This window comes from Neophocaena asiaeorientalis, unplaced genomic scaffold, assembly GCF_003031525.2.
Source record: "Neophocaena asiaeorientalis asiaeorientalis breed wild unplaced genomic scaffold, Neophocaena_asiaeorientalis_V1.1 scaffold533, whole genome shotgun sequence".
NCBI classification, from domain to species: domain Eukaryota; kingdom Metazoa; phylum Chordata; class Mammalia; order Artiodactyla; family Phocoenidae; genus Neophocaena; species Neophocaena asiaeorientalis.
In genome coordinates this window covers 891,867-916,615 of record NW_020172671.1, presented here as the reverse complement: position 1 = coordinate 916,615, position 24,749 = coordinate 891,867, and the positions used below count along the sequence as shown (strand labels likewise).

Genomic DNA, 24,749 nt, shown 5'->3' with positions numbered 1-24,749 from the left:
TCATGAAGAACCTAGGGGTAAGACAGGAATAAAGACACAGACCCACTAGAGAATGGACTTGAGGATATGGAGAAGGGGAAGGGTAAGCTGTGACAAAGCGAGAGAGAGGCATGGACGTATATACACTACCAAACGTAACGTAGATGGCTAGTGGGAAGCAACTGCATTTCACAGGGTGATCAGCTCGGTGCTTTGTGAGCCTGGAGGGGTGGGATTAGCCAGGACATGGAAGCAACCTAAGTGTCCATCAACAGATGAATGGATAAAGAAGATATGGCACATATATACAATGGAGTATTACTCAGCCACGCATAGCACAGGGAGATCAGCTCGTGAGCCTGGAGGGGTGGGATAGGGAGGGTGGGAGGGAGGGAGATGCAAGAGGGAAGAGATATGGGGACATATGTATATGTATAACTGATTCACTTTTTATAAAGCAGTAACTAACACACCATTGTAAAGCAATTATAGTCCAATAAATATGTTAAAAACAAGATTAAAAAAAAACACATTAGAAATCCCTTAGAAATAACTGAATTATGTGCTGCTTTAATGAAAAGAACCCACAACGAAAAACATAGAAAATGGGAAAAGGGTCTTTTCTTCTTTCCTTAGAGATGAATGACTAGTAAATTTCCAAATGCAAAGGGGATATCTAAGTTGACTAAGCTTGGTAATTCTGCTGCAGAGATAAGCAAACTACGGCCTAAGGGTCACATCCAGCCTCTTGCCTGATTTTGTAGATAAAGTTTTTTTGGAAAGCAGACACATTTATTCATTTGTGTATTATCTATTGCTGCTTTCACAATGCAATGGCAGAATTTAGTATTTGTCATTGAAACTGTGTGGACCACAAAGCCTGAAATATTTACTGTCTAGCATTTATAGAAAAAAAAAAGTTTACTCATCCGTGGTCTATTCCATAAAAACTGGTAGTCTTTAAAAATAGTGCATCAATAAATAAGGTAATAGAGAAATGCCACCTGGTATACCACAACACCAATCTAAAAAGTTCGAAACTTGGTTTCTGGCATAACCTTCCACTGATTACTTATAACCTTTCTGTAACAGCATTTCTTCAGCTGTCAAGTAGGAATAATACCTCCTCTGCTTACTTCTGAAGCTTGGAAGCAGGACATTATTTTAAAAAACTATAAAGCATCAAAGTATAAGTTATTATTGATATTATAGATTTTTTATATTGTCAAATCAAGAAAATGCACTCACTCATAATTATATAAGAAAAATATAAATATACATTTGTGTATGTAATTTATTAAAGGAAACTTTCTATCTATTATTTTTTGCTATATTTACAAGAAATATTTGGGTTGAGTAGAACTCATATTGGCATTATCCTTTCCAGGAAAGAAAAGTACAGAAAATTAAGATGTTTGCTTAAAGTCACCCAACTAATTAATGGTAGTGTCTGAGAGCTAGTGAAATCTCTTAATCATAATTTGCTTTCTACAGCACTGTGTATCTACAATGGTGACTAACTTGATAAATCAGTCATATTTGACATACATGTGTGGGTATCTGAGGTATGTAATTTTAGTATAGGGAGTTCAGAGGTTGAGATGAAATAAACAGAATTTTTGTTTAAAGATGAACTGTCTCTTCAAGTGCAATTTATCCTTTCTTGTTTTGAATTTTTAATAAAATTTTCATTTTAGAATAGTTTTAGATTTACAAAGAGGTTATAACGATAGTACAGAGAGTCCCCGTATACGTTTCACCTGTTTCCCTTATTTTTGACCTTCATTTTAAAACTAAATAATAAGTAACCATCAGTATATATCATCTAGAAAGTTAGAAAAGTGAGAAAAATATGTAGATGTGTAATGTAGAGTTATCATTTTTCTCATTTCACTCATGATTAAGGCAAGATGTTGTTACTTGTCCAAGGTCAGATAAAAAATTGATGACACAAAATTAGAAATAGAAGTAGATGTGTTAAATAGACTATAAGGATGAATGAATTAATGTCTTTAAAATGACTTCAAAATGTATGGACTTCTTAAAATGTGTGGACTCTTGCCTAAAGACAAATCATTACTAATATTTAACTTGCTAATTTACTTTCCAAAACAAAATGTTTTCATTAGCTCCTAGTTTATTTGCAACATGACCTGGCATGGTTCCTGGTATGTTTGGAAGCTTAATGAAGACATGCAAGTTTTATGGGTTTTGTTTTTTTATTTAGAAAGATGACACTGGGAATGCCTGTGTTTTTTGTAATATGAACTTTAGAAAGGGAAATCAGGTACTTATTTTTTGACCAAAAACAAGTCAGTGTTTCTCATTTTCAAAGTAATCAACTTTTTTATACTTTTTTTTGGATATTTGATTGCAACTTAAAAATGTGACCAGATATCCATATCCACAGCAATGTGGAGCTACAGGATAATCATTTAAATATAAAATATATCCACTGAAATATCATTTTACCTATTATTTTTATCTTTTTCAAAATGTAAGACATAATTATATATATGTATTTTTTAAAGGTAAAACTTTCATCTTGATCACTAAGTAGTAAATGAGATTACGTGTATGAAGTACTCAGCTGCTGATGGCACACTAAAATTTTTCATCTCCTCCTTTTCTTCTTCCCTTTCCTCTCTTGCTGGTTGGTGAAAATCACTGTTCACCACTCAGTCATCATGGCCCTTAAGAGAACGAATGGTGGTAAAGAGAGTTGCAGGCATAAGGAAAAGGGACTAAGGTTTGTTGAGCAAGTGTCACTTGTTGAGTGGTACATTAGATGATTTACATATCTTTTATTGCTTAGAGCTATAAGCTGTCTTGCACCATGGATGTAATTATCCACATTTTACATTTGAGAAAACTTGGCAGGAGAGAGATCTGAACAACTTTCCAAAGATCACATAGCTTAGGAAAGTCTGAAAAGTAAATATGAACTATCTGCCTGCAATGGAGGCCACTTCTTAGAGAGAAGAATCCCTGTTACTGAGTGGGTGTTACAATCTCTACTGGTATCAAGATTCTTCTCCTGACTCTACAAATTTCCCTGCACTTACAACAACGTGGATGGACCTAAAGGGTATTATGCTAGGTGAAATAAGTCAGAGAGAAAAAAACAACCACTACATGATTTCACTTATACGTGGAATCTAAAAAATAAAACAAACAAACAAACCAAAACAGAAATAGAATCACAGATACAAAGAACAAACTGGCAGCTGCCAGGGGGAGGGGTGAGTGGGAAAAATAGATGAAGGGGTTTAGGAGGTACAGACTTCCAGTTCTAAAACAAATAAGGCACAGGGATGCAATGTACAGCATAAGGAATATTGTAATAAACGTGTACGGTGACAGATGGCTACTAGACTTATCGTGGTGATCAATCTGTAATGCATATAAATGTTAAATCACTATGTTGTACACCTCATACTAATATAATATTGTATGTCAACTATACTTCAACAAAATAATTTAAAATTAAAAATTTCCCTGCACTTAAGTAACCCCCGATAAATGGGTCACAATAGAAGAAATTTCCTCTGATTGAAATAGAGGACAGCCTAAGGAGTTTTCTGAAGCCATGTGTCAACTATAATTAAGACCAGATTCCCTCTCAACTTTATTGAAGCTGCCAGTCAAAGACAGCGGTGTGCTTTTGTTAATGGAGCGCAAGTCTGGGCCTCAGAACTTGTGCTAGGCATGGCTATGCCCCTGAGTTTGTGTGAAACCTTGAGTTTTTTATAGACATTGTATCTTCACTGATAAAATCATTATTTTAAACCTACTTTCAAAGCATAGGTGAATTTTTGGAATGGTACATAATATAATCTTTTATAGACTGTAAAAACAATATTATGGTGTTATTATATTGTCTCATTTTGTTAAAATATTACCTTAAAACATAAATGCAGAGGTTTCTCAGGAAAACATTATAAATAATGAAACATTATTTATTATTCATCTAACATCTAGAATTAAGGTAACTTTCACCAAATTCTACCAACAGAGATTGGAAGACACTAACCAATTTACACACTAAATATAGGATCAACATTAAATATATAGTAAAAAATAAACAAAAAGTAAGTTTCCAAAAATCGCTTTATCAGTTGCCTTATGTCCAGAGTCAGGCACATTCTTACATAACCTAGGTATACGTAAGTCATTTTAGTAAATGTTAGTATTAGTTTTACACATGACACAAAATTTTAAGTCTCATCTATGATTTGTTCTGGGAATGCACTGTTTGCAACCTTGTACCAAGGAAAAACCACCTAGATTCCAAATAATTGAAGCAGAAACAAACTTTTGGAATACAACCTACTCATAATTTGGCCACTCTCTGTAACATAAGCTTTCTATGAGCCTGGCGATGCTGAGTACTAAATGATGTTTTTAAACAAGTATGCACTAGAGAATTGGCTTTAGAGATATATGAAGTGAAAAGCACAAAGAATCTAAGAAGAGATAAAATCTGTCCAAATAAACTAGCATTGCTAAAACTGCATCTGTTCATATGAATAGTTACAAATAATGCACATTTTATGTGACTGAAGATTGTGAACTTTGAAAAGATAACAAAATAAGAAATATATACATACACATATACGGAACCAGAAATGCAAAAAGGAACATATTTGTTTTAACGCATGGCAAAAGAGTGAAGAAAAGTTTAAAGAAAATTGGAGAAATAAAATTTTTAAAAAATCATACTATTTGAAAATATTTCTCACTCTATCTTGTAACTTAAATGTATACCTACAGTGGAATTCATTAAGGACAGTAAACTTAATTGTATACTTTAATAAGCTTAAAAGCAATCACAGTTAATTTTTAAATGAGGGGAAAATTCCCATGGCAATAAGTTTGTTTTCTAAATTTGTCCATAGGGTGATTTTATGTTATATTTCTCACTAAAGATTTAAGCACGAATAAACCTACTCTCAAAGAAATACTTTAATATAACAAAACGAACTTGAAGTTACTTGTTTTGTGAAGTCAGATTTTCATAAACCTACTGATTAAAATTTATCGTAAAAGTGGAGTAAACCTTAAAAATGTAGATACAAACACTTTCTTCTCAGCCTGTGTAACATCCTGGTATGTTTCTGGTACTTTGAAAGAAAATATTAATCAACTCTTTGTGACTTAGAATTCTTTGAGATTTACCTTGCCCTCAGTCTTTTTGAGGTTAAACCATCCTAACGAAAAGAATTTGGGTTTCAGAATGAGAAAGACTGTATACAAATCATGGTTCTGCCACATACAACCTTGACGATCTTGGGCAAGTTGTTTAAAATCTTTTAAGACTTAGGTTCTTCTGATGAAAAATGGGGGAATAACAATAACGGAATTATAGTAAGAATTAAATGAGGTAAATACATACATAAAAGAGCCAGGTAGACCCTAATAAAGGTTGGTGTTTTATAACATGGAATTCATTCCGTACTATAATTGGTTTTATAAACTAGATCGGCGGGTTAGATAGGCAGCAGATTATTCTCAATATAATAAGAGTTATAACAGCATCTAAGTTCTGAACCCCTCCTATATTCCAGGGATTGTATTAGGTGTCTGACTGGCATGGCTAATCTCTTTGACCCTCATAACTAACATTAGCAAAATGTTGTAACCATTTTGCTGATGAGAAAAGTGAAGTTTAGAAAAGTGAATTAACCCAATATCAAATGACCAGGATATAAATCCAGGCACTCTGTAGCCCTCATTTGGACTATTCCCAAGATAATCATTAATATTCACACCAAAGAAAAATGGAAATGGGAGCAATTCAGATAAGGAGGGGAATTCCAAATCTGGCAACAGCAGAAAAAACAAAAAAACCCAAAACCCCAAACATAAAAACAAAACAGAAGGACTATATATGTCTTCCTGGAAAAGATGCTCTGAGAGTATGACTACTTATCACCTCCCAGCCTCTGTGGCTGCTTGTGCCATTTCTATAAAAGCCTATGATTTTTAAAAAGAAATTTCACCTGTTGAATATCAGCTTGTCTGTTATATAACCCTTAGGGGCTGTGAAAACAATCTCATCACTATAAAACTTATTAACTTGAAAGATCAAAATTTTTTTTACTAGATTTGGGGATCCACAGGTATTCCCACCACATTCTAAACAGTGGACAATATATTGAATAAGTCATAGAGAGTATCCTCTTCTCCATTTGCATTTTCATCTGTGGGGTATATTGCCTCCATTAAAAAAAGAAAAAAGGACAAATTCTTAAACCACAGATCAAATCTTTACCAATGTGCCTGATTTTGTAGCATATTATAACTTACAAAGATCTGTGATGCACCATTAAATTTACAATTAAATTCAAATTAAATGCTTTTGAGAGTTTTAAGAGCTTTATGAAATAATAAAATAATCTTTTGCATCTTGTTCTATTGTAAAAATGAGTACTGATAACCACTGAATGGGTGATGACCTAAAGAAATTCTTGCTTCTCTATTTCCTAATATAAATAAAAATGACTTTAAGTCCTAGTGAAAAGTCCTTCATTTTCTCTACAGGTTTTTTTTTTTAATTTATCAGTCAAAATATTCATTTCCAAAGGTTGAGGTGGTGCTCCAAACTTTCAATATTTTATTTATTGCAATTCTTTATCTCACGTGAAATGAATTCCCATCTTAATTCATCTATCACAACAGATTAATTCTATAGATGGCACATACTGAGTCAATACTTGCCTTGATGGTCCTTAAATTATTATTTTCCCTTGTAATCATGTTTCCTACATGTTAATTCTAAGTTATAAAATATTGTCAAAACTTCAGTTGGAAGTCATGGAAAATCATCTATTAACAGAATACAAGAATGCAATTTTCTGTAAGCTCTCAAAATATGCTCTGTCATCTACCTGTTTATCTATCTGTCTATCTATTCATTCCTTATTCTTATCATCTGAAAACAAATTTAGAAGCATGGTTGGTTGAATAGAACAGTTGAGAAGGTAATTGAAGTATATCAGATTGCCAAGTGGAAAAAACACTGAAATAACTAATATGAAAGAAATGAAGAAATTCAACAGATTATTAAAAAACGAAGGGTGTATAACCATGCAACTCCATGGACAGTGACTACACATACAAGCAAATGAAAGCAGCTGACCACGTACCCACACACCTTGGCAGAGGTGCACTCCACACTCGTCGACCGCCACCAAGACAGATGATCTCTGGCGTCCCTTCCAGACGATAACCTGATGAGCATGAGAAGGCCAGAGTGTCACCAACCCCAAAGCTGAACCCAATTCGGTTACCATATTGAGGAATTCCAGGATCTTCACAAGGTTCCAGATTATACTCTGTAATTGGATGAAGAGAACAAAGAAAATGTTAGTAGTAACCTTTAAGGGTATATTCCTATTTGCAAAATGGATGCTTTTAGGGCCAGCCATACATTTTAAAAGTTACTATATGTAAAATTATGGGTATATGCTGATGGCACACATAATTTTCTTCTTTTGTGAAAGGTCTACTAATTTAATGAATACTCTTATGTGTGAAATTCAATACAGGTGAGAAAATGTCACCTTCTGAGTGATACATTGAAAATGTAGCTATTTATCTTGTATTTTTTCTTCTGCATTAGAAAATTTCCATTTCATAGATTTTTGACTTATAATAATGGCATAATAAATTCATATTTTCAAATGAAAAATGCCATTTAGAATGAAATGATTTGCATTTTGAAATGGCTTTTACTTAATGGTTATAGTCTAAATGACAAAGGCTCTTGTGCCTCTAGTATACAAGAAATTCAATTCATCCATATTCTGAAAAACATGTCACTTCAGATGCAAGGGTTTATGTAAGACTGAAGTGCTCATAAACTGAAAATAGTATATTATAGATTTATACAAGAAAACTTCCTCAAGCAATGAATAAGCACCATGAAAATGAACAGTTAAACACTCTTCAGGGTATGAGAGAGTAGAGTTAATTAAACAACAATATTATAATTTATATACAGTCCTAAGAAGAAGTAGCTTATCTAAAAATATTTCCAGAGCACATGCTTAGTATGTAATTGCAGTGGAGAACAAGAGGGATTGTTTCACGTTGATGAGCTATTATTTTATTGTTTAAAAAACTTATTTGGATATACTTTTAACATTCTAGGTTAAAATTGATTATGCTCATTTGCTACTCACTATGAAATACCTTAATTATTTTAGAAGACAAGTATTTTCATGTAAATACTAGAATAACTATTGAAGGATGAGGTTAGTATTTTTATGATTTTATTTATATAAATTATATATCATTTATAAAATTATGTATAATTGTAATATAAATTTAATGTTAGTAGGTTGGCATAAGATTTACTTATTAATTTGTTTCTGTATTCTCTTTCACTACTTCATTTAACTAGAAAGTAGAACTAATAAGAATCATTTTTATTCACTTTGGTCTTATAATTTTTTTCCTGTAATCCAAGTTATAATGTTGCCTACAGATGAGGTTATTCTAGAATAAAAGAATAACCATATTAACTTGTTTCTATATCATCTAGTTGCAAATGAATAAATTAAGCTTGTCTTAATCTTGGCCTATAAACTATGCCTTTTTCTGAAACACAAAACTAGATATCACTGGTTTAACTAACATTTCATTTATGGCCTAATTGAAACTTTAAATATATGTATGAATTTCCATTTTAAGTTCAACTGGCATTTTAGCAAGTTCTTCTCTGTCAGAATTCTGCACGATGCAAGTTAAAGAAATGTATTTATTGTATTTCTATTAAATTTTTTAATGAATTGATTTATTTTTTGCTATTATTTAAAGGTTCCCTTTAATATATTACTATAGACAATCTTCAAGGCATTTCAACGTTTCATTAAAATTTGTTGGCAGATAATTTCTTTGTTTTCTTCTTTATTTCTTTTTTCTTTTTTTCTCTCTCTGTTTTGTCATACATAACAAAAGTTATGCTCATACTTTAAAAAATCTGATTTTTAAACTTGTTTTCTTACCAGAGAACGTAATGTTGAATCCTTCATATGATATTGAAAAATCTGAAATGAAGCGCAACTGAGCCCTGAAATTTCCATAGAGACCAGCATTGATCATTGAAGGAAGTTCTGAACCAGTCAGGCGTGCCAGTGGTTGGGTAAAACTACCATTCTCTGTGATCAGTAAGTAGTCATGATGGTCTTCTAAATGAAAGGTGTGAAAATTGAACTGCACACCTATTAAGGAAAAGATGAAAATTAATTAGACTTATAAACCTTATCAGTAAAACACATAGAGCTGGGGCTTCCCTGGTGGCGCAGTGGTTGAGAGTCCGCCTGCCGATGCAGGGGACAAGGGTTCGTGCCCCGGTCCGGGAAGATCCCACATGCCGCGGAACGGCTGGGCCCGTGAGCCATGGCCGCTGAGCCTGTGCGTCCGGAGCCTATGCTCCAAAACGGGAGAGGCCACAACAGTGAGAGGCCCGCATACCGCAAAAAAATAAATAAATAAAAAATTTAAAAAATGTAACCCTTCTTTTTTTCTCTCTCCACAATGAGCCTCTTTTAGGAGGGGTCCAGAAATTAAGTCAGTCTTTGAAATGTTCTTCAGTGTAAATGTGGTAATTGACACTAGACAGATGTAAATGAGAATGAGGTGTCAATGTGGCAAGGAGAAGATGCTCTGCCATCTAGATTAACTGATATCTAAGTTTACAAAATAATGAATGGAAATTCACATTAAGTCAATTTGATTTCAATCAGAGACTAAAACTAAGAAAAACTAGGCAGGTAATACAAGAACAGATGGAAAAAAAGGAAGAAAAAATTCATTATGCCTGTTTTTCTTAGAAAAATGTGGTTGTTCTGATATGCACTGAATTAATACTCGGGAAAATTAAAAATTCTGTTAGATAGTGATGCTGATAAGCCCATTGTCAAGTATTACATACATAGTCTTTCTGAGACACACTTTCTCCATTTGAAAAATGGGGTCCTAATAGGGTTGTCTTGAAGTTTAAATGAGACAATATAGGGGATGACTTGGCACAGTGCTTTCTCAGAGGAAGTACTCAGCAATCGTTAGCTATCGTTATTGTTTAATCCTTCAACATGAAAGTAAATTGGTTTCATGTCACTCTGTCCTAGTCAGCGACTTTATAAAAGTAAGCCTCTGTTTATCAGATTACAGTTTAAGCAATAAAATCTGTTTTCACTGCAGCAAAACAATTTAAGACCTTCTGCTGAAGGTCAATTAAGCCTAATAAGAATATGATACTAAGAACCCACTATATTATAGGCATTATGGAATATAAAAAAAATTAGAAGATTGTAAATAACTCATGGTCTATCTGAGGGAAAAAGATACATAAAATAAAAGTTCAAACATTATGCTAAGTGCTATAAAAGTGATTAATGTGAGTCAATACAGGAGCATAGAAATAGAGGTAGTTTGTCAAAGGTATCAGCAGAGGCTTCTGAAGGCAATGGCCTTCAAAAGTGAACAGATGTTTGTGGAATAGCAACCCTGGGATAGACATTTCGGGAAGAAGAAGTGGACAGGCAAAGACATACAATCTTAATAGGGCAATGGGTGTTGAAGAATAGTGAGAAAAAATCAGTGGTTTCAACATCATAGTACCTTCTCATAAAAGTGATAATTCAAGAAGCCTTATTAAGGCAATTTTTGTTACAGAAATATAAGAAAAAACTTGGGCTTGAAGTCAAAATATCATGAATATCTAGGTTTTAGTTAGTTATGACACTAACTATGACCTTGAGGGGGTGACATATTGACACATGTGTGCGCGTGTGTGTGCACATCTGCGTGTGCTGGGTGAGAGGTTAAATTATATTAGCTTGACAATTTCTCCAAACTTTAAGAGATTATCCTTCACATAACTTTGGCTACACTTTGGAATAGTTGTACTTCCAAACAATTTTGTTGGCTCATAAAAGAAAAGCATATAATCTGCATTTCTTGCCATGTAAATACAGATTTAATTAACACTTGCAATCTGTGAAGATGCAAAACCTTAAGTGTTAATTAAACCTCTATTTACATAGCAAGCAGTACGTAGCCCTCCATTTTCTTGTATAATACAAGGAAGCTTATTTTAAACTCCATTAATCCACTACACACTGAAATAATAATAACACTGGATGCTTTGGTTAACGTCCAGCAAAGAGTCTTCCATTATGGAGAACAACAAAAATGACAGTTTACAAAGTCTTCTACCTCATTCCTGCTGTACAATACCACAATACTCATTTTAACAGCATTTTTTTCTCAATTATATTTAATTTCATTAAAATAACAATCCTTATATAATCCTGTCAATAAAAGGATGTATAATTTTAATAAAGGCAAACTTCATTTGTATCTCAAATATTCTATCAGAACTGCAGATATATCTCACATAGTTGAACAGGAGTGTAAAAACACATTGTGTAAAAAACACAATGAATTCAAATTATTAAATAAAGCTTTAATTTTTAAAATTGTAATATCATCTTCTCATTGCTAGGATTTTGTGGGTGGGGTTATTTTAGATCTTCTTTAGTAAAGTTAATAAGTACAATGTAATAGTAAAAACCAATAAGAATAATATAAGAATAGAGCTAAAACAAAAACTGCTTCTCCAAAGCAGTTTTTATCATGAATAAATTAACTCTTTTTAAAAAGATTAGCATGTAGATTTTTTTCAGGTAAATAATTTTCATCCAATTTCATTTTGATATATTAGAATGCCCATTTTCCCAGTGTCAAGTTTTTGCCTTAACCACTTATATTGCGAATATACTATTTTGGTTGTATTGCATGAATAAACCATACTTAGTACTACAAGGAAATTCATTTATTTGTTCAAAGGACATTTATTAACATCTACCATATGCATAGTGCAATTTTATACTCTCATTCAATTATGTGAGATATAACTTCAGTTCTGACAGAAAATTTGAGACAGATATTTCTAGAATGGTTCAAATTTACACAGGAAATATAGCTATAATAAATAATCATAAACATTTTAAAAACGAGTGTATATAAACATGTACTGTTTGCTTCACAATTGGTTCAGCACTTCAGAGTATCTTCCTATTCCCCTTTGAACTTTTGAAATCAACCCACTGTGCCAGAGACAAAAGCCATCCTGTTTGAGATTCTGTTGATATGAAAATTCCAAATAACATTAGTTTAATATATCAAAAGAAAATAAATATCTCATATTACCATTCTGACAAAAACATGAGTATAATACTATAGAAAAGTAAATATAATCTTCTCCTGCAGTTACTCAAATTGAATTGTGTTAGCATATTTTAGTACTGATCTGGTTTTGCTCATGCAAAATGACATTGTAAAGGACAATGAAATAAAAATAGATGCAATGAAAATTCAGAAGATAGCCCATTATCATTGTATGAGGCAAATCACCTTTTCCATGGGTTACATCAACAGTCCACGTACAATTCAGAGAATTTGGATAAAATTCCGGGTAACCAGGTGATAAGATTGTTCCACTAGGCCCTCTAACATCTCCTCCACATAATGCTGAAAATACAAAGAAATGTAGTCATCTGATCAGGCATAGTTAGAGAGGCAGAGGCTGAACAAATCTCTCTTAAAATAGAATGAGTCTGATTATTTTTGCTTAAGTTACTTCCTGGTAATAACAGCAATGTGTAAAGACCTCTTCCAATACTAAGAAATCATTTCATCCTTTGCAGCAGCAAAGAGAAGAAAAAGATATGTAATAGTATCTGAGAATTAATACTGGCCCCAGGAGAATTTAGCTCAACTTTCCACATTTGCATTTGAAGTACATACTTATCTTACACATTTCTAATTATAAGCAACATTTGCATAAATTGGTTGTAAATTAAACATGAGTAATTAATTCTTTAGCAGTCCCCCTTTTACTAAGCTTTAAGAAAACAAATTGTTAATTATACAAAATTATTTATTTTAGATTCCTAAAGGGATATATGTCATTCTTCATAGAATTCTTTTTAAAATAGTGAAGTAAACCAAAAATTTGAAGGCTGCTTCTGCACTTGTACATTTCTCTGGGAAATATCATGAACAAAAAGGGGTTTCTGAGAGGATATTGATTTTTAAGTAAATACTCCAAGATAATAAAACTAAATAAATGTTTATGAACTGAGGTCAAAGAAATTGAAATTTAATTCAATGTTCATTTACTCTAGAATAAATGACAGTTTACAATGCCTTCTATCATCAGTGGTTATGATATGCCAGATAATTTTACCAGTATTTAAAATTAAAGGAAACAAAGATATAGTCAGGTAAGAACGTACATTCTCGTGGAAGCAGAGAAAAGTTGACTCCTTATTCTATTCCACTTGGAGATGTCTACTCTCTTGGACATGGGCAACATGGGTAAGAGCAGTAAGAACTGTGAATGCAACATACAGCCTTATCTGCTCTGATCCTTGCTCAACTTCTCTGGGATACCAGAAAAGTGAGTTTTGGCTTTATTGTCTTCCATGATTTCTTCCAAGTGGCAACGCTGAGAAGGAAGAGTTGAGGCAATCTGGCTGCTATTCTACACTGACCTGACTAGAAATAGTAAGTCTGCAGTTCCTAGAAGTATTTAAGCAGGCTTAGATTTACATAAACATACACACAATTAAAAATCACTCTTGGGGCTTCCCTGGTGGTGCAGTGGTTAAGAATCCACCTGCCAATGCAGGGGACACAGGTTCCAGCCCTGGTCCGGGAAGATCCCACATGCTGTGGAGCAACTAAGCCCGTGCACCACAACTACTGAGCCTGTGTTCTAGAGCCCGTGAGACAAAACTACTGAAACCCCTGCGCCTAGAGCCTGTGCTCTGCAACAAAAGAAGCCACCCTATCAGAAGCCTGTGCACCACAATGAAGAGTAGCCTCCGCTCACTGCAACTAGAGAAAGCCCACGCACAGCAACGAAGACCCAACACAGCCAAAAATAAATAAATAAATAAATTTAAAAAAAAAACAAAAAAAACCAGAACACTCTTCCCTTTGCTACTTCTTTTACTTCACTAAGGAATAAAAGAAGGTCTTGACTAGTACCTCACTTGAAGTTGTCTTATAGGCCACCTTCTCGAGACCAAGATAAGGCTATGCTTCCAATTTCATTTATTATTAAGACATTTACAATAATATTCATGGTCTGGAAGCCTAGGCTCCTGTTTAGAGCCTGCACAGACCTTTATTGGTGATTATTCTTACTGAAACTTTCAATTTTCATTCAATTAAAAAAAAAAAGCCTCATTGAGCTTTTGTAATCAAGTTAAGGGCTAGGTATACCATTTCCATTGTATCTTGATGGTGCTAAGTTGACCTTTTTAAAATTTTCCTTGTGATTCATTCTGCTTCTTGACAGAGAACTGTTATTATTTCATTAGATTATTTTTACATACAATAATTTGTTCCTAATACACTATATTTCATTTTATTCTCCATTGTGAGACACTATATTTCATTTTATTCTTCATTGTGAGAGTCCGACAAAAAAACCTAACAATACAACATGCTATGAATTTGTTGAGTGAAATGTAATGAGTGAAAATGCTCTACTGGATTAAAACCTACAATCTCTATTTGAAAGGAGTATGTTTCATATAGCAAGAGTAAAAATCAGTGAACAGAAGCATTAAAATTAAGAGAGTTGAATTATTTAATTAAATTAAACACTAAAAATAACAAAAAAGAGAAATGTGAAGTTTTAGAAAGTACATCAGACATGCGCTCCTGTGCATGCATGTGTGTGTATTTGGTGGGTGTACCAGTTGTAGAGGGAAAGTTCTTCTATTCATCAACATTCTTTCAAATAAAGCTACTTTTAAAATATCCTTCTTTCTGTACTTAGCTAATTTCTTAGAAATTTGCTGTCTGCAAGCTGCACCTACCATATGTGTTGAAGGTGGGCAATGAACATTCTGCAGATAAATGAATAAAGTTCAGTAACCATTACACATTAAAATGGTTAGGAGAAATGGTCAGTAACTCATATATTTTTAATGAAAATTTATATTGTTACTTAGATTATAATCAGATGACAAAATATACAGTGCATTTTTATGACACAGTAGAAGTTTCTGTTATTTGAGAATATTAGTATTGGATAAAGGCCTTGAAAGGAACTGACTCAACTGACAGAATTTCACAGTAAATAATGGGAAAGAGTGTGATTAAGTCTCTTTCTCTTCTTATTTTTTTTTTTGAAAGATGAAACTGAAAATATGAAAATACTTGTACTTTACTTTGTAATAAAACAGGATAAAATTGCAACTACTCACTCGTTTTTAGCAAAAACATGACCACTCATATTGAACTTGAAATGTGACTGGTACTACTCTGAAGACTTTTATTTGTATTAACTCAATTAACCCCATAACAACCCTATGAGAAAAGTACTATAATTATTCACAGTTTACAGATGAGAAAGCAGGCACAGAGAGAACTCAAGCAGTCTAGTTCCAGAGTCCATGACCTTAAGTTGACTCAAATCAAGTCACTGAGTTGTAAGGTACAACATGATAAACATAATGAGTGCTTCTGTATGTCATACATGGAAGTTGTTAAGAGGGTAAATCCTAAGAGCTCTCATCACAAGGAAAAACTTTGTTTCTATTTCTTTAATTTTGTAACTGTATGTGATGGTGGATGTTCACTAAACTTATTGTGATAATCATTTCATGATGTGTGTAAGTCAACTCATTATTGCTGAACACGTTAAACTTATACAGGGCTATATGTCAATTATATCTCAATAAAATTGGAAGAAAAACATATATAAAAAAAGATTAAGTTGGAGACAAATTAACAACAAAAAAATATTGACTAGGAGTTTGGTAAAAACAGTGTTGGAAAGGGCTAGGACATTCTAGTGGAAAGGAAAAAACACTGATGAAGGCAAAGGGCAGAAAATAAAAATGCAAAATCAAAATAAAGTAAGTATTCCCAAAAGGCTGGAAAGAATAGTCTGCTCATTCTTTCACTAAACTCAGATTTATTGAGCACCAACTGTGTGACGGGAACTGAACTATTCTTGGCACTGAGGACATAACAGTGAACAAAGTCCCTGCCATATAGAACTTACATTTTGAAAACAAAAACAAACAAAAAAAAGCAGACAAAAAATACATAATGTTAGAGAGTGGTAAATACTATGATGGAAAAGATAAGTGGCACGACAGGGGTTACTCTTTTATGGGGAGTTGTCAGTGATGACTTCTAAGTGGAGACTGAGTGAATTTAGGAAGAAGGACATGTGACTATACGAATCCTATTTCAGGAAGAAGGAAAAAATGAGAGGGGGATTGGAAGGATGGAATGCGAGGAGTGAGGGAAGGGTTCTCAACATCTGAAAAAAGTCAGAGACCTGTGTAGCTGGAGTGCAGTGGCATGAACGAGGGAGAAACTTGTGAGAGATGAGGTATGGGAGGCAGTCAGGGCCCAGATTACCTGGGGGCAGTTAGGTCATGAAAAAGTTTTTGGATTTTTTTCTTCTTGGGATGTTAAGTGATAGAAGATTCTGGGCAGGGGAGTGCCCTGATCTGCCTTAACTTACAAAATAATTATTCTGGTTGCTTTCTGAAGAGTAGACCTAAGAGATCAAAGGCAAAGTAAAGAGACCCCTCAAGAAATGCACGGTGAAAGATAAGATAGCAAATTTACTAAATAACATAGAATCTAACTGAATCATTTCTCACTTGAGGGTCAAGATTCAAGGTTTCAGTAATGAAAAAAGATAAATTCAGTAAGATCATTTTTTTACTCAGAAACCTAAGTACACAAAAATGGAATTGAATTAAAAGTATTTGTCCATATAACATGTTAGATTTAAAAAAAGTCCTATTTTTCAGTCACATATTCCAAGGAGTACAGAATATCCATAAACTATTTAAACAGCTATATGTATTTTTTATACAAAATTCTTAAACATGTGGCATCACTGAGGAAAGAATAAAAAATCTACAATTGTACTCTTCATTTTAAAGGATCTTAGTACTTTACTATGCCGAGAATGTGGGCAGGAGGCCGCGTAATAGTAGACTTGTCCTCGGGATCTGGATCAAGGCTGCCTGAGTTTCAATCCTGATTCTGCCATTAACTAGTGGGATGACACAGGGCAACATACTCAATCTCTATTTGCCTTAATTTTCTCATCTGTTAAATGGTGATCATAATGGCACTTACCTCATAGAGTTATTTTGATAAAACAAGTTAATATACCTAAAGCACCTATAGCAGTACCAGCACATGGTAAACCCTCATTAAATGTTAGCTATTATTATTATCACCACCAACCCTCACTGCCTAGTGTGTTTTGTGAATCAATTAACTATGGGCTATGAAGAAACTGTAAGAGCTGATGTGTATAAAAATGAGGCATGCTGTACCTTGAATATCCAGGCAATCTAGGCCAATGGAGGTTATACTCTTGGATCTGGAAAATCAATTCTGTTTATTCACTTCTCCTCCCTTTAACCCCAGGAAGTTTAGATTAGCTGCCTCCGGGGAAAATGTTTAAACTGAAGGAAAACCCTAATCAAATCAGTTTACTAGTCATAAGTAATTGAGTTCAGTTAATTTTAGAGGCTTTATACAAAGCTCAGACATTCAAAAAATATATAATTTAGCCCTTGTCCAGTTATGCTCAGAATGAAATGGGGATACAAAAGAGGAGGACACATGGTTAAGAATCATGAATTCCATGATTAATAATTTGGACTTTCATTCCTAGGAAGCAGAGAGCCATTAAGCATTTTTTGACATGGGATAGAGCATGAAATACCCTTAGTGTGAAGAAAGGAGGTTAGATTGAAGTAGTTGGATATTGAATTTAAGGTTGATAGAAGTTGCATTGACAAGAGATGATGAGGGCCTATGTTGCTCCCAGGAAAACTAGATACACTCATTTTTATTATTAATAATATTTAAGCATGCTGGTATACTTGGACATTATTTTTATTCTCCTGCTTCTTCTGATAACACTGCCGCCACACCTTTTTACTTCGGTGAATTTACTCATGCCAATCATGTGGCTTCACCAGGACCTGACAAACATAGTACCTTTACACCACAATCATTTGTCTCCAACCACAAGGACGAATGGACACAGGACCTGGAGAAAGCCAATCGTAAAGTGTGCTTCTCCTTTTCTACAGTTACGAGTATAATTATGGACTGATTAGAGACCTTTCCTGGGATTTTTCTAATTAGAACAACAAGGAAGAACTCTCATGCTCCTCTGATCCTGGAAATACGAGGTTACATGTTTCCATCTTCATGAGAGTGTATTCTCCGCTTCCCGTATGGAAAAAGCCTGGCTGCAGTTAAAGAGAATGATGCCAATAGAGAGAGAAAAGCCAAGATGGAAATAGAGATATCCTTGAAAATGTTTGAATTCATGATTATAATTAGCAATAAGAAGTATGCCACCCATACCTTTTCTAAGTTTGAAACTTTGAACAACAAATTCTGCTTTCACTTTTTAAAATCAGTTAGAGTTGGGTTTCTGTCACTTACAACCACAAGAATGCTATTACAAATGGTATTATACCAAATACAGGGAAGAAGTGCTGATGATTCTTTTAAACCTCGTTATAAAAACAAATTGACCGGGCTTCCCTGGTGGTGCAGTGGTTAAGAATCCACCTGCCAATGCAGGTGACGTGGGTCCTGGAGGATCCCACATGCCGCAGAACAACTAAGCCCGTGTGCCACAACTACTGAGCCTGTGCTTTAGAGCCTGCAAGCCACAACTACTGAGCCTATGTGCCTGCACTTAGAGCCCATGCTCTGCAATAAGAGAAGCCACCATGGTGAGAAGCCTGTGCACCTCAACGAAGAGTAGTCGCTGCTCACTGCCACTAGTGAAAGCCTGCATTCAGCAACGAAGACCCAACACAGCCAAAAATAAATGAATTAAATAAATAAATAAACAAAGAAGCAAAAAAACAAACTGACCTAAAGCTGTTACAGAAAAATGATGGCACTGACAGTATTTGAAAATTTAATTATGAAATGACAAACTTAATCTTCCACTTGGCAAAATAATAAAAGTTAGGAATAGTATTATAAATAAAAATTAAAGCCCAGAACTAAATAATGAATAGATTTACATTGTGTGTGTTTTTATAAAGCAAGTGTGCAAGCACTTCCCAATCAAAGGAAAGCAGCTTCTTTCACTGTATTTTCATATGTGTCTTCTGAAAAATGAAGGATTGCTGACTTAGTCTCCACAGAAACAAAGAAGAGGTAAGGACACTGGTATAATATTTTCTATAGACAGGAACTTGCCACCACAGGACAGTCTGGTACATTGCCACAGTGCTGCATAGCTAGGTAAAATTTGGACTAATACATGTTGCCTTTCAGGCAGGAGGTAAATGCTCTATCTCTTCATTTCATTCATCTGACACCAACATGACACCTTCAATGCTATTTTTTCAAGGACCTGAAGCACACAATGGGCACCTAAAATGGTTACCTCAACACATTTTAAAAATACATAAGCATCATTAGGCATGGGGTAAGTTTGGCTGATTATCAATATTCATTCTTTTGTTTCTTTATTAATGGTTTGATAGCATAAAATTGGCAGACTTCAAGATATTCTTTTAAACATATGAAATACTTATATTTATGTTTAGCCTCACATTTTACAAGATTATGTTGATTTTTTTTTTGGTTTATAAATCAGTTTATTTTGCATATTGAATGAATTCTTACCATCACATGTTGGAAGTGGATGACTCCACCAGTGGTTTTTCTCACATAGAAGGGGCTCTTCATGGCTCAGCCTGTATCCTGGGTCACAACTAAATGAAACAGTAGATCCGATGGAGAAATCATGACCATAGCGATGACCATGTACAGGTATGCCAGGGTCCAAGCAAGAATAGGTGTTCACTGTAACACCTGGAAAACAAAGGGAATGCGAAAAAGAGTAAGCGTGATGAGAGTCAAATCGCTGAAATTGATTCTCATTCCTTCAAACATTTGTGAGTGGTAATTTTTACAAAGAAATTAATGTGCCCATAGCTTTATTTTAAAAACTAGCAGTTTATTTAACAAATTTTTTGACATTTCCTACCCACAAGGACCAAAAAATCAGGCCATTAGTTATATAAAAACTTGAAAATGTACAATTATCTATCAAACTTTGTATTATAAATTATATATATATATACACACATATACAATAATAATCATAGCAATAATTAATGTTTGAACTTATTACATTCCAGGTACAACTCTAAAATGTTTGCAAAATTTGCCTAATTTGGTCATTAAAATAATTCTATGAAATTAGTTTTATCATTAAAACTCCATTTGATTGCTTTAGGAGGCTCTAAATATGTCTTCAGAGATTGGTATCTGTGTCTATGGATTTGTTCTGCATCCATTTATCATTGTCTTGTTTTATGTAATATTTAGATATCCAAGAAACATGATTACATCTGTATTTCAAGAAATACAACATAATAAACCCCCTTGGGGTTGGGGGATTGTACTAAAACAAAAAAAGGAAAGTCTATTCTGAGTTATTTTTATTATTTTAATGTGTTTTGTAAACGATAAATAATCTTATCTTATTGGTACAGTTTTCATAATCTTCCTGTTTTGAGAGGAAGACATAAGGGGTAAAAGTGCCCAAGACAGGGAATAAAATAAAATTCTAGAGTGCAATCACTGGTAGCATTGCAAGAAATCCTTCCCATAAAATTTTGGTTCAACTGGAGAGATCGAGTTTTTTCTTTTAATGGATTCTATTAAAATAAAAATTCACCAAACACCAAATACATTTTTAATGTTTTAAGTAGTATAATAATTAAAGTTTTACTCTGCTGATTTTGAGGCATGGGAATGATTCATTTAAAGAAGATAGTTTGGTTCCCTTCAGCTTGAGAAACTTATTAAGAAAGTGTCAACAAAAAAAGTGTTTTATTTGTTTTCTTGGTAGGAAAGGGTTTGAGATGTTACTAAGTAAAGCAGAAGACTAATTAGAATAAAAATGAAAGAAAATGATCTTTTGTAAACAAACTTAAATTGAAAATCACTGCCTCCTGGCCAGATTTGACCAAAATCAATGTCTGTTGCGCCTCTCATCAACCTCAGCATTTCTTAGCCTCCACTCTACCATTTAGGCCCTAGTCCTCAATAATAATTTTGACTATTTCACCAGGGCCTATAAATGACAAACTTGCTGTCTGTAAATAAAGACTCTGCCTTAGCTAAACTTGTTAGGCTCCTCCAAGTCCTTCTTATGATTAGGTCTGACCCTTGGGCTCTGTCCTTGGCCCACTTAGTCAGTTTTAGCAAGAATCTGAACTAAATCTGTCGGGTCAGTTTACTGAAAATCCCCACACTTTTAATAACACTTTGCATGATGGTTTAACTTAATCCTTAAAATAATCCTGTGTCTGAGAACATGATTACAACCACATACCTTGGTTGAAGTGGGACTGAATGTGATATATCGGGCATAGGATAGAACAATGGACAAAACGAAAAAGGTGTCTGCCCATTCTAGCATATTGATACAAATTAATTGCTAGTGAAAATTAATTTTGATATAGATTTAAAAAAAAATGACTACTCTGACTCATCTTTAACTAATAAATGCTAAAGATCTCAATTAAAGTCCTTTAAACTCATTTGAATTCCCAAGCATGTGTTAATCCTCTCATTGCATTTTACAATAATGTTTAGGAAATATACTTCCATGCCACAAAGCTCTAAATAAAGGGAAGTTAATATAATTAAATAATATTGTGGATAAGGTTAAAAAGAAAATAGCTATAAATATATATTAACAATTTAAAAAAACCCATGCGCCCAACCAGATTTACTGAAGAGAGACACCCTACATGGGATATAAAGTTACAAATTTTAAATGCTGAAATTTTCTCCTGAGGGGGAAGGGGGCATAGGAGACTTGAATATAAAAAGAAGTGATATAATATCTATCTGAAACTGATATAAAGATATCTTGCAGTAATCTTAAATGTACTGTTAGATACATTCACCATAAGTGTTTTTCATGAAAAGATATATGGCAATGTATTTTTAGATGAAAATGTGTGCATATGTGAGCTTATATATATGTATGCAACCATACATCATATACAATACAACCACATTTATTTAAATATGTCAGATGTTTATAAACAAAACAGAGACTCGTTTCTATGTGTATACCAGCATCAATTTTTAAAAAAAATCAGACATATTTTAGACTTCTTAAACAAAAAGTATTTTAAGTGAAATTATTCTAAACTGATTCCAACACTGTGAATTAGAGCCTGTTTTAATATATAGCCTTTGGCTAGTTATGTTAGCCATACCTGCATATATATGAGTATGTATTTTACTTTTCACTGTTAATATAATTTTCAATACTTCATACAAAATAATAAAATTGAATATTTTTAATGGAAATGTATGCAATGAGTATGAATAAAATATAAAAGTATGATTGAATTTATGAAGTAAATGCTAAAAGAATGTGTCAATGTTCATATACATCTTAGACTGCCATTTACTGCCTATTGTTGGCTTTTCAGCACAAATAACGATTATATGAACTCATTTTTAAAGATTTTTTTATTTGCTATTTCTGACGTTTCCTTAGTATTTCCCTTCATAATGATATTACATAGATATTGTTGGAAAAAATCTAATACAGGATTTACTAAAACACACACCTTGTAACCTATTAGCATTCTCATAGGTCAAGTAAAGCTTTGATCTTCTTTTCTTTAATAAATCTCCTAGTTCTCTTAATGATACAATGGTAATACCAAAAGTATGGAAAACAGAGTAAGGAGATCAAAAAACATGTTGGCATTACTTACTTTCATAATGAATCTTGAAACCATTATTAGAACGGCTATTGTCTGTTGTAAATAGAAGGTATATAAAATTACTACTACTAAATAGAAACTGGGGCACCTGTGTGCCATTGTAAGATCCAAGCAAGGGTGACAGAAGATTTGGCCCATCATGAACTTCCAGAACATCATAATTCAGCTCAGTCTGAAATCTACGGTTAAGAGACATATGTGAAAATATATTTATTAGAATAACACTGTATAGGAAAATAACACTTTAGATTGCTATTTAACTTATTATTTATAATTTTTACCAGCTTTATATACACTTTTCTTAAGCTTTTCTAATATCTTATATATCATTTAAGGCCCCACCATTTAAGAATACCAAAGTTATAAGCTCTTATTCCTATGGACAATTTTCATTTAAAAAGTATGAATACATACTTGTTGTTTGCAAGTAAGATTTCTTTCAAATGTTACAGATTATCTTCAGTAAATAAATGGCCTTTTCATTAACCAAGCATGTTTTTGCAGTCATCTTTCTTTTGCTTTCCTCATTTCTATGGAAAACTATGTGATTACTGTATTTATCTTCAATCAGATCATCAGAATTTCGTCTTAACAGTATACTTCAAATCTGACCTCTGCTTCATATAGTTGTTTTATTTTGATTTTTGATAAATCTCTTTTGGCCATTACATTTTTTATACAATTTTTATTTAGATTTTTGGCTGTTGTTGCTGCTATTGCTTTCAATTTTTTAAAAGATACAATTGTTTTATAAATTGTATTCAACAGCGCTACTTTTAACATGTATAACATATTCATAATAAAATAAAATTTGCATTCCTTCCTTGCACTTCAAGAGTATACCACAGTCTGAATCTGGATCAGAAATCTTAGTTGGGGGAAAAACATCTACATGGAATCATGAATAGTTGAGCATCTTACTCACTTCCCATAATGAAACTGCAGCCCAGAACATTCAATTCCTGCCTTCACCAAGGTTTTCCTATACATATTTCAGCTTTCAGCTTAAATTGGTCCACAGGAAGCCCTTCCCTGACCTCACAATGTAGGTTAGTTTTACTATATTGCCACAATTTATTGTGCCTTTTGTGACACCAATCACAGTTGTTTGCTTGTTTGACAGCTGTCTCCATTAAGAGTCGATAAGCTCCATGAGTTCAGACAGTTTCTGTTTTTGTTGATGTTTTGCATATAGTAGACACTCAGTAAGTACTTATTGGATAAATGAAAGAATTAATGTATTTTAAAGAAAACAATACTTTCTTTTCTCTAGGGCTGTTATCAACTTTATCAAAAAAGCACTCAATATGCTTTGATACTTCAGTACTAACCATGCATTTTCACCCTTTTAGAATATATCTTCCAACACATTTTTTGGCAACTAGTTATATTCAGTACAATTTTAAAAATAATTATAACTTGAAATGTCCACCAATTTTCAGATAATAACTTTATCATACCTACCAGTCTTTTCCAGTATTACAAGATTAAGCTACATTATTCCTCAGAAAAATAAAACTAAAACAAATAAAACTCAAAACCTGGTAAAAAAAAATTGAAAGAAACATTTAAAAATTAGAAACTTTATTTCATTATAAAATCTCCGATATGAATATAAACATGGCACAAAAGTAGTCAAAATGTATAATTTAATGCTATTTAAGAAAGACAAATGAAATATTTTTAGATTTGTACCCCTGTTACATCCTATTAAGCAAGACTTAGTAAAATGAATGGATTTCATAAGTTTATCTTACTCTTTATTTTGCAACCTGGAATATATTGTATTTGTCTAAAAATAACTTTTCCAATAATATGATTTAGAGTAGTAAATGTACAGGAATACACTATGTCCTTTAAAAAAATGATCAGGCAATTACACATTGTGAATACATT

The 24,749-nt window shown here is 33.1% G+C and overlaps 1 protein-coding gene across 2 annotated transcripts in view; it reads right to left on the bottom strand.

Moving 5' to 3' along the window:
- CSMD3 (CUB and Sushi multiple domains 3) overlaps window positions 1-24,749 on the bottom strand; it is a 1,062,125-nt gene that overhangs the window by 376,057 nt on the left and 661,319 nt on the right. For both annotated transcript variants that reach the window (XM_024739588.1, XM_024739590.1), the window contains 5 exons: window positions 22,845-23,032; window positions 19,717-19,905; window positions 12,406-12,522; window positions 8,991-9,206; window positions 7,128-7,316 (listed from right to left, as the gene is read on the bottom strand). In XM_024739588.1, the coding sequence (XP_024595356.1) occupies window positions 7,128-7,316; window positions 8,991-9,206; window positions 12,406-12,522; window positions 19,717-19,905; window positions 22,845-23,032 (899 nt within the window). The remainder of the gene's footprint in view (window positions 1-7,127; window positions 7,317-8,990; window positions 9,207-12,405; window positions 12,523-19,716; window positions 19,906-22,844; window positions 23,033-24,749) is intronic.